Here is a 10,728-nt window from a genome sequence, read left to right on the forward strand (position 1 = left end):
CCAAATCCTTTGGATGCCTATGTCCATAAGTGTGGAATGAGAAATCCATTTAACCAGGGCATGTTCTGTTCCACAGACCCTGCATGCAGTATTGTAACTTGTCCTGCTACCTGGACATCCCAAACAGCTGCACCAATGCAACAGAGACAAATCTGTGTGGCCAAGGGCAGATTCCTCTCCTCCAGGCTTGAGCCACACAGTTCAGACACGAGCTGGAGCTCAGAGCCCTTCACCCTGTCCCCCAGCACAGCCCAGTCAGTGTAACAGCATGGTCAAAACTTCCCTTCTTCATCCCCAGTGCTTCAGGCTCTGCCTCCTATGCCCAACCAAGCACTGGCACAGACTTTTCTTGGGTGAGTCACTGAACTTCCGCGCTCCTACCTGCTTTTTGTAAGGCCAGAGATGCAGCATAAGACACTCTGATCTGCTGATACACGAACCACAAACACACCCCTGATGTGTCAGTGGGACGTTACTCTCAGCTGGTTATTTGAACTACTTTCCAGAAATAAACCCCACCTTTTCCCAGCAGAAGCATGAAGGTTTCTTCCTAACAACCCCACAGAGATTCATGGAATGGTTTGGGTTGGAAGGAGCCTTACAGGTCCTCTCATTCCACTCCTCTGCCATGGGCAGGGACACTTCCACTAGACCAGATTGCTCAAAGCCTGAGGCTGAGGTTTGTGGTCCAGAGCTCCACCTCACACCAATGAAAACTCATATCTAAGAAACCAGAGTCATTTTATACATACATCATTTAAAAGTTAGCAAACACTGTGCAGCAGGACAAGGATATTGACTCCCAACTATATAACAACATTTAGCACGAGAAGCACAATCACTGCACTGAAATAGATATGCAAATCCTGCCTGAAGCACGTGGCAAGACTGTGTCTTGCTCAGCATCCTCTGAAAAATACCAAATACACACTTAGCATGCAAAATTCCAGAGTGCTTTTCAAGGGTCAGGACCTCCCTACTTGCAAAACATCAATCACACCCTTTCTGAACAGAATATATTCAGCACACAGTGATGGTCAGAGTGAAAATCATGTTTGGGCAAGGTAGGAGCGCCTTGAGCACACACAGCACTGCAGTAATCACCATGTTAATACACTGCAAGTGGAAGCTTCAGACACTGAGACATCAGAAATGTTAACCTTTGCCTTATCTAGCTCAGGTTTACAGCAAGCAGGAAGCCCAAAAAAAACCAGTAACTGTCACGGTAGGAGCCAGGCTTTGAATCCACTGAGGAGACAATTAGGATGGCAGTGATAACCTGTATTGCTGCATTGGTCTCACCAATCTGCTGATCTGATAGAACTTAATTACAGTCGCTATAAAACAAGTCTCCTCCCGCCTGCTCTCCTCCTACCACCTGCTTACACACCAGGCTTAACTCAGGTTTGTTGGTTTAAAAGAGCAGAAAGACTTTCTGGTAAAAAGTCTAAGGAACCCGGGTGGGTAAATGGCTATTTCCCACTTCCATCCACCCTCTGTGTCCACTGAAATCAAGGAACACATATCCACTTGGGCTGTGCCTCCCGAGAGCAGGAACCAGCAATGAGTTCATAGCCAGGCACAAAAGTTATGAAACTGCCCGGGTTTCCTCTTTCATCAGCAGCCCCTGCGTGGTTCCCTGGGCTTTCACAGCAAAAAGCAAGATGCCGCCGAGCAGGGCTAAAACTGGGCAGGAGAAGGGCGCTGCCCTCCCCCAACACCGTCCATGGGAGGCACTTCACAAAGCCCGGCAAGAGATTTGGGAACAGAGGCTCTGCCCACATCCTTCGATGCCTCCAACGAAGCGATTCACACATCTGGCGTGTGGTTACGGGCAGACGAAAGGAAAGGAAACCTTGGGAATTTAACCCCGGAGTTTAGAGTGCAGCACTGCCTGTGCTCAAGATAAAGAGAAAGCAAGCGGCTGCCGGTGCCCAGGCTCTGCCCAAGCTGTCCCTTACCCAGCCTGATGCCATTCAACGCGGCCACTCTACGGCTCTGCTCCAGCAGGATGTTCTCCTGGGACACGGTGCGCTTGGGCTGCCTTCGGATGCACTGCATGATGCAGCGTGGGGCTGGGGGCTCGGCCGTCGGGAGGGCTGGGGGGCAGTGCCACCCCTGCAGGGATCCCTGTCATCCAGGAGCTCCGGCGGGCTGGCTGTCACACGGGGCTCCAAGGAGCGAGCGCAGGCAGGGGACAGCGGCAGCACGGCCAGGCGGGGGAGGGCAGAGTCCAGCGGGGGTGGGACTGCGCGAAGTCTCTCCCCCTGCTTCACACGCTGGATGCTGAATTTAGCCGAGGAGCCTGCCCAGGTAGAAGGAACGAGTTTTCCACCGGTCGTACGCCAGTGGGATTTTACGCATCGTTTCCAGAGGCTGCAGAAGTCGCAGATATTGTTTGCGGCTCCTAATCACTGCTTTGGGCTTGTCGGCTTGTCCTGCCCACGAACGCCCGGATCCCAGCGCCTGGCTCCACCCTTTGTTTTCTGTGCAGAGCTGCTCCGTGCTGTTCGCACCGACAGGCAGCGAACGCGGTGCCTAAAACACCTCTTAGGCAGGGCACATGTGACCCAAAAGATACTCGGAAACTGAGTTTTAATGTTCTTCCTTTTCCACCGACGGAAGAGTATTTTCCTAAGAGTGCGGAGAGTGTCTTCTCTGCCACCGATTTCCTGTGCGACTTGGGTGAGTCACTGACCCCACGTTTCTGCATAGCTTTGGATTTATTCTTGTAAGTCAGATTTACCCTGCACTCTGGCACAGGAATAAGCCCCCTCAGGGATTTAACAAGTCACTGATTACACAGAAGCACGGAATAATTCAGGCTGGAATGGACCTCTGGGGCTCTCTTGTTCAATCACCCCTCCAAAGTAAAGAGTCACCTTCAAAGGTAGATCTGGTTTCTTGCAACCTTGTCCAGGTGAGTTTGGGTATCTCGAGGCACAGAGACTCCAAAGCCAATTTAGATACCTGCACAAGAACTCAGGTGTTCTCAGAAGAATTTGTTTGTTATGACCAGTATAAATTTCCTTTGCTAAAACTCACAGCCATTTCCCATTGTCCTGGCAATGGCTGGGACTAAAATCCATCTCTTCCCTTGCCATGACCTTTTCTGAAGGGAAAAACAGCAGCTCTACACACACCTTGCCACAGATTTTTTTTTTTTTTTTTTTTTTTTTGTCATTACCTTTGCAAGCTGCTGCTGTAAGGGTGAAGGTACTGCAAGGACACAGGTCAAATGAATGAATATCCCTTGCTGCAGAATCAGCATATACCCAAGAAACTTGACATCAAACCACATGTCACTATTTTAGCCACTGTTTCTGACCTAAATGAAGGCTCTCCATCACCAGCCCCTCATCATTTTCAATACAGGTTTTATAAACATTATCTCTCTTTCTGGTGTCTGTCAATCCAGACATCTTCCCCTTCTTTCTCTGTAGTTTGAAGGAAGCCCTACCGGCCCTCACAGGGAAGCACAGAGGACTGTGTTGTCTGACCAGCACAAGGACAGGGTCAGAGTCATTAATCACTGCCATACACCACAGGTGAGAAACTCTTTGGGGACAAGGCAGAGCCATTGCATGGCCTTGAACAGCAGTACATCTAATAACTCTTTATTTATACAGCCACTGCAGATCACAGACAGCAAAGGAGAATAAAGGCAACTCCTGGATGGGATATTGCCGAACATATTTGCCAGGTTGTCGGTGGGTGTTTGGGAAACACCTCCAGCCTTTCTGCAGAAACAGGGGCTTGATGTCAGAGCTGCAATCTCCATAGCACTCCCCTGGGAGCTGGGAGCTTTGTTTTTACCCTGGCAAGGAGGTAAGGACCATGATGTAATGGCTGGATGATATTTATTAGCTATCAGTCTCTGAGCACTTCCCATATTTCACATTGTGCTGGAGAGGACTGATCTAATTAAAGGAGTGGGGAAGTCTCCCATAATTGCCTTAGCAAAACAATTTGCTTCTACACACCAGCTCTCCTCTCCAGCAGCAACCAGGGTCCCATAGGGATGGATCTGGGGGCCCCTGTGCTTCACTTTATCATTAATTCCTAATAGCAGTGCCAGTGACAGCTGTGCTCAAAGCTTTCCATGCCCTTGGAGAACATTTTACTGTACTTAGCCCTGAAGTTTGCTCACACACAAAGCACAGGGTTAGCATTCAATGAGTTTACATACCTCTCCAGAACAGCAATGTGCAAGTTTTGCTGTTGTGAAGGTTTCAGAGATGTAAAGCAATTCAAATCAGTTTGTTTTTAAAATGAAGATGAGATAATGAGGACAGAAATTCCCTGTTTTGGGAAACGACTGAGCTGGATTTATTGTGGTCTTGAGGTCATTTAAAGACAATGTCACAACTCACAGAAGAAGCCTGACAGGTAAGTGTGACATGGGTATTGATGTTACACGATGCTGCCATCACACTCTGGCACGGGAGGAAGTGATTCCTGCAAATGGCTCATGCAAAAATTCTTCAAGCTTTATTCACTGCAGGTAACTGCACCTCAGTGGGTCGTGCAGTTTTACCCATATGACCAATCCCAATTAAATAAATGGCCCTGGTCACATGAGGGAAGCTGTCCACATCCCCGTGCCCAGGATTGGGGCTGTGCTCATCACCCCATCGATTCCAGCTGGATTACTCACAGAGCACATGGAAATCAATGGGAACGAGGATGTCAGAACACGGTCCCAAAGCTTGCAAAGTCCTTGAATATCCAGGAAACAGGCACTTGCAGATGGAGTGGCTGCAGTGTCTGGTAGGAAATGGGCTATGTGTGAACACTACAGTCCACAGGCTGCTCTTCAGATGATTTTCCAAAATTAATTAATCTCCATCACATCCTTTCACAAGGCAGCTAAGGAAGCACTATTGCCACTTCACACTGAGAGAAGCAGGTTGGCTTTTGAGTTCTTTATTAGGGCTGCGCTTAGGGCTGCACTGTTCTCCTACCACCATCATATTTAGGGAACATCAAAAGTGGTGCAACCCTAATTCTGATCACAGTCTCTTTAGAGCACACTGATAAAAATGACGTGACAAAACTCAGCTGCTGATTTCCCCAGACATGTGATAATTTAGGAATGGAATTAAAATACCTGTGCTGGTGATGACCTCACCACTCCCCCATCACATCATGCACATGATGCAAATTAGAACTAGTAATGCCTATGGGAACCTCATATCAAATAACAAATGTCATGTTCAGGAGAGATTTTCCCCCTAAAGAGGCCAAAGGTTGTGCCTTGCTCTGTACTTGTTACCAAGAAGAAAAAACCAGGTTTATTTTACATGATGCCATTCTTCTTACTAAAGAATGTGATGGAAAGCTGCTTTCCACATCTGCAGGGTCCCACCTGCCCTGTCCTTCCCCCTCTGGAGTCTGTTCCTCACTTCATCCATGCCCTCCCTATTCCACCTGCAAAAACTGTCTTTCCTCCTTCTCTGCTACCTCCAGGACACCACTCACTGCTCTCAGCTTATTCTCCCCAGTGACACCTCACATCCTCTGAGGACCAGGCCTTGCTGTTGGCACAGCTTCTTCCTCCAGCAAAAAATGCCTGTGGATCCTCTACATCAGCACTTTCCTTCTTGCTCCCTGTGGGGAAGTGGGGATCAGGGAGTGGGTGCTGAGTCCAGATGCATGGGTGCATCCCTAGCCAAGGATGCTGCTGCTTGTTTCCAGTGGGTGCTTCTTCAGAGCATGTGGTATGTACCAAGTTCCACCTTGTGGTCACACTGAGAACGGGCTTCTCCAGCACCAAACCTCCTCTTCCTCTTCCTTACATTGGCTTTTTTTGCCCTCTCCCTTTCCAGAGTGCCTGAGAGCTCCTGCTGAGCTGGGGCAGAAACCATATACATTAAAACTTAAAAATTAATACAGGAGGAGTTTTCCTAAGTTTCGTGTTGTGCCGTCCTCCAAATCACTGCCTAAAGCCTCCTTCTGCCTGCACACTGGCCAGAAGCCATCTGATGGGATCAGCACTGCCTAGCATTTCTCAGCCCCACTTTCTCTCCATCTCCTTTGGCTGTCTCACCTTGTCTGAACGGTCTCTGGGGAGGAGAATGATCCCTCCTCCGGCTCTGACAAGTCCATGCAGCCCATCTTTCCCCAAAAGAGGCTGGTTATATCCCGAGTGCCCACTGGGAAGGGCTGCAGACCGTGCCATCACCCAGAGCATGCCATCACCCAGAGCATGCCATCTGCCAGCTTGCTGTGGGTCGACACCAGGCTGGGGAATGTGCTGGCAATTAAACAGTGCAATTAAACTGGCCCTGCTTTGTGTAAACGAAGCCAGGCTGCCCGCTCAGACATTTCACAGACAGACCAATCATGACATTTATTCGTGAAAGCCTTCATACATCTTCCTGCCAGTCCAGGTCCCTCACAGGGAGCTTGGATCAGGGCAGGGAACAGGCTGTGACCCATCAAAGGCTACTTGATGAAATCCAGGTAAAACAAAACATCCAGCTAAAGTTCATCATGCTTGGGAACCCAAAACTGGACCGAAGGTTTGGTTTGTTGCTTCCACGGGTCCCTTCATCACAGTGCACAGAGATCTGGCTGCAAAGAGAGTGTAAAAAAAAAAAAAAAATACTGGCTTGCCATAAATCGCAGCTTTTCCAGTAGCTGGTGTGGAAAGAATGCCATTGAAAAGAAGGATATCAACTCGATGGATAGGACCAGGATCAGCAGCCAGGGGCACTCGAGCAGCTCAGTTGCCCAACTCCTAAGTCATGTTTCTGGGAACATGCTGATGAAGATGTTCTCTTCATAAACCCACAGTCAGTTGTAGGTGGGTCCCAGCCTCATTTTTTAAAGGCTGCTTAACAGCTTTTCTCAACGTTTTCTTCAGGAGCTGAAATTTCTTTCATAGACAAAAGGCAAATCATTCTCAACAAGGCAAAATTTGTGCAATAATTAAATTGCACAACTGAATTATGCGGAACTAGGGAAAAAATTCCTTTTTTTTTTTTTTATTTCCCATAAGGGATTTATCTGGAATTTCTGTAACTCTAGCCAAAACCAGGCATTGAGACTTGTTATGTGGTACCTCAACACAGGACTTTAAAAGGTACCATGTGAGGGGAAGCCTGAGGTGTGAGAATTCCCACACACACACTGTTTAGGCTGGCTCATTCCAGGTGTGGAAGTATTTCAGTTTAGAAGAAACTGTGTCAAAATATTTTCTGCCTGCATAAAGAAAACAAAGAAACACACACATACACAGAAAAAAAGAAACAAAAAGAAACACCTTGGTCTGACCAAGGTTGGCAGCCTTTTAGTCTGGTGGCTGAGTGAGGACTGAGACCCTCCACCCACGGGAAGGACCTCAGAGACACATGGCTGAGGGTCAGTCTGCAGTATTTAATTATCTACAGTGCCACCAGGAGAAGACAGGATCCAATCCTCCTCTCTAGATCCCATAAGCCTAAAATTTCTTAGAGATACTGGCACTGACCCAGCTGAATCCCACCCCTGCCTGATCAAATCACCAAGTGTTTATCTGCAGCTTTCCTTCCAAAATACCTTTTTTAATTGATGTCCCTGTACAGGAAACTCTACTTTGCTCCCAAATCATTGACACCTTTGTTTCCATTCCTGCAGCTGAGTTTCCATTCCTACACAAACCATCTCTTCCCCATACACCTCTCCCTCCTGCTTTTACCTGTAGTTGGCTAAATCCTTTCATCTCTGCTACCTGCAGCACTTTGCCAAGTGACTGCATTTCCCTCTTCTTTCTTTGCCCCAAGCTTCCTCTGGCCCTGTCTTAGCTAGTTCTGGGCCTGATGGGGCTTTACATACTGGCAACAATCTCAGAACCAACTGTGGGCTTTACTTTTACTAGCAGACATTGCTCACGTGGAAAATTTAGCAGTTTTTGTGTCAAAATAAAAATGACCCTAAGTGGATTTTACTTGTCCTGTGTGAAAGAGGGATATATTGACTGTTTAATGTAATGGGATGTGTCAATACTCCAAATTCCCCTGGACTATGGGGAATAATCAGGAACTAGGGCACACAAAACTCCCATGTAGTGCATCAAGCACAACCTGCATCAGAGGTGTGTGTTGGGAACATTTTGTTGCTAGCAAAGGAGCTCAAAGTCACCAACTGCTCCAGAGCAGATCCCAAGCTGCCTTACCTCCACCCATGGAGCTTGAAATCCAGAAGGAGCCTCCTCAGTGCTCCCAGCTCACAAGGGCAGGTGGAGATGATTCATTTGGAAATTTCAGTATAGATGTTAATCCTGAGGACTCGCTGGCAGAGGAAACAAGGAAATGGCCTGTCTTATAGGATTTTACAAGCTGATTCTCCCCCTGGACTGTGGCAGAGGGCATTCCCCTCACAATGTGCACAGTGTCTTGGGTGAAAAGTCAGTGTATAAGAATAAGGCATAATACAAATTAGCTATTCTACAATCTAGGAGCACAAGGGCTCCCAGTTCAGAAACAAACCAACTTCACAAGGCAAGAGAGAGAGTATTAATAGCCCACATTAACTCTGACATGGTAAATACAGCTGTTATTGTCTCTATTTTTGGGGGGGAAAAAGAGAAAAACTGAAAGAAAAAAACCCTGAGTTTCAACATAGAGCCAAGGACAAAGCATATCCACAAGTCACAGTATCAGAAATTTCTGACAAACCACATAGCTCAAGCCTGATCCTATTAAGAAGTCCACATGTGAGCAGCTTCTTGTCTAAGTAGTCTGGCATTTGGAGTGACTTTGGCACTTGTGTCTGTGTGTGTTATGTGTCAAGGAATTTCAGTAAATACTTTTTGAAATTCTTGGCTCATTCAACATTTGTGTAATTTTTTTTCTTCAGACAAAAAAAAAAAAAAAAAAAAAAAAAAAAAAAAAAAAAATTACTGGCCACTGAATTCTTCTTGGTTCCTAAACCCAGAGGACTAAATAATATTCACAGAAAAATAACCCAGAGGCCAAAATGGGAAATGTTTTAACAGTTCCAGATGTGTTCCTTAGCTTTCTTTCCCCAGTGGCTGTATAATGAATGAGATATCTACAAAAAGTATAACATTAACCTCTGGTTCACCCTCCTGTCGGATTTCTACCATCTGGGAAAATCAGAGTGAAGATTTCATCAGCCTGGGGGAAACTTTTCACATAGTGTTACACATGCTGGTAACACTAAAATGATTATGTTCATGGGTAATCACTTATTGCTCTATCAGTTTATTTTTGTTTATGGTTTATCTGTAGTAAGATAAAGCACCTATCTCAAGAAATAAAAGAAGTACTGGAGGCTTTTCCCATTTCTTGGGGATAGAAATATTCTATTTCAACCTGTAGCTGTCACAGCCCTGAGTTGTTTCTGCTCCTCAGAGTAAGTAAAATACAATGAAGTGGTAACAAACCAACACATAAAGTCAAATGAGGGAATAAAGGAGGATATTTCATTGCCCTGTCTATCACAAAAGCCTCCCAGACTTTGCACCAATAGAACCTTCCCAAATCTCACTTGCTGCAAGGGCAGAGAGAACTTCTTTTTTTAGAAAGATTACTTATTTTGTACTTAATATTTGCAGTGTCCTGGGGACAGCCCCTGAGCCCAGGTGTTTATCCAGGCTCGGTTGTCTCCACCAGAGCCCACAGAGTTTATTCAGCAGAGCACCCATCCCGCTCTCCGTTTCCCATAAAGGGGAGGAGATCTGGATCCACTTTTCTGAACTTGCAGATGCTTCCCCAGCCAAGACACCCTTTCCTACCAACACCGATTAACAGAGAAAAATCCGTCCTCTCTCTCTGTAAAAACGATGAAGTGCCCTATTACATCCAAACGAGAGAACGCAGAAGTGGAGGAGAAGAGAGGAGAAAAAATAAACCTCTTGGGCAAAAGAAGAGAGCAGAACCACAAGAGCACTTCCCCAGACTTACTGTTGCAGGCGAGGAATGTGCCATTGGGTTCCATGGCTGCGGCAGGAGCCGGCAGCAGCAGCAGCAGCAGCAGCAGCAGCGGGGCTCCGGGGAGCGGCTGTGCCCAGGAGTTCTCGCTGCTGCGGGGCGGCGGCCAGAGCCGCCAGGCTCCCCCTGCTCCTCTATCCAGCGATCCCCGACGGCAGCTCCCTCCGGAGGGGCTGCTCCTTGCCCTTGGCTGGAATTGAGTGCTGGCTATGACTCCTCATTTATCTCTCCCGCATCCGCACGCCGCTGCCTGCCCAGCGCACGGACGGCGGCCAAGCGGCGCTCCGCTCCTGGCTCCTCCCTGCTCGCATTTGGCGTCTTCGCCCGGCCTCCTCCTGCCCCTGCTGCTGGAGCTTCCCAGCGATGCTTCTTTGCCTGGGGCTGCCACATTTTCCTGCTCTGAATCCATCCTTGGTGGTCCGCAAATCAAGGAAAGGGTCTTAAGCAGATGCCACAAGTCAGAGTTTAGTGCTAAGGAGCTTTTAGATGCTGGTGGAGGCATAATTCTTTTCACAAGTTGTTTTGGTTTGTTTTTTTTTTAAAAAAAAAAAAAAAAAAGCTCAGAACTTGCCAGTGTAGAAATAGAAATTGTAACCACAAACGCTCGCAAAGGCATGAGCTTAGGGCAGGGAAAAAAGTTATGAGCTTTGCATTTGAGACAGAGAGACAGAGAAAACTGCACTGTCCTGAGGCTTTTAGTGAGTGGAACTGATTTCTTCCACTGCTCCCTCCTCCTGAATTAGGTATCTTTGAAAGGGAGAAAGATGATGATGGCTAACAGGGAGAGGAA

The 10,728-nt window shown here is 47.3% G+C and overlaps 1 protein-coding gene across 2 annotated transcripts in view; it reads right to left on the reverse strand.

Moving 5' to 3' along the window:
• Positions 1-9,975, reverse strand: part of PLCD1 (phospholipase C delta 1) — a 52,045-nt gene extending 42,070 nt beyond the window's left edge. The window contains exon 1 of one of the 2 annotated variants that reach the window (XM_066314041.1): positions 9,912-9,975. In XM_066314041.1, coding sequence (XP_066170138.1) covers positions 9,912-9,945 — 34 coding nt within the window. In that variant the 5' untranslated portion in view covers positions 9,946-9,975. Of the gene's footprint in view, positions 1-1,961; positions 2,178-9,911 lie in introns of those variants that run through there. The other variant, XM_066314034.1, reaches the window with a different exon arrangement.
• Between the last annotated feature and the right edge of the window lie 753 nt (positions 9,976-10,728).

This window comes from Sylvia atricapilla, chromosome 1, assembly GCF_009819655.1.
Source record: "Sylvia atricapilla isolate bSylAtr1 chromosome 1, bSylAtr1.pri, whole genome shotgun sequence".
NCBI classification, from domain to species: domain Eukaryota; kingdom Metazoa; phylum Chordata; class Aves; order Passeriformes; family Sylviidae; genus Sylvia; species Sylvia atricapilla.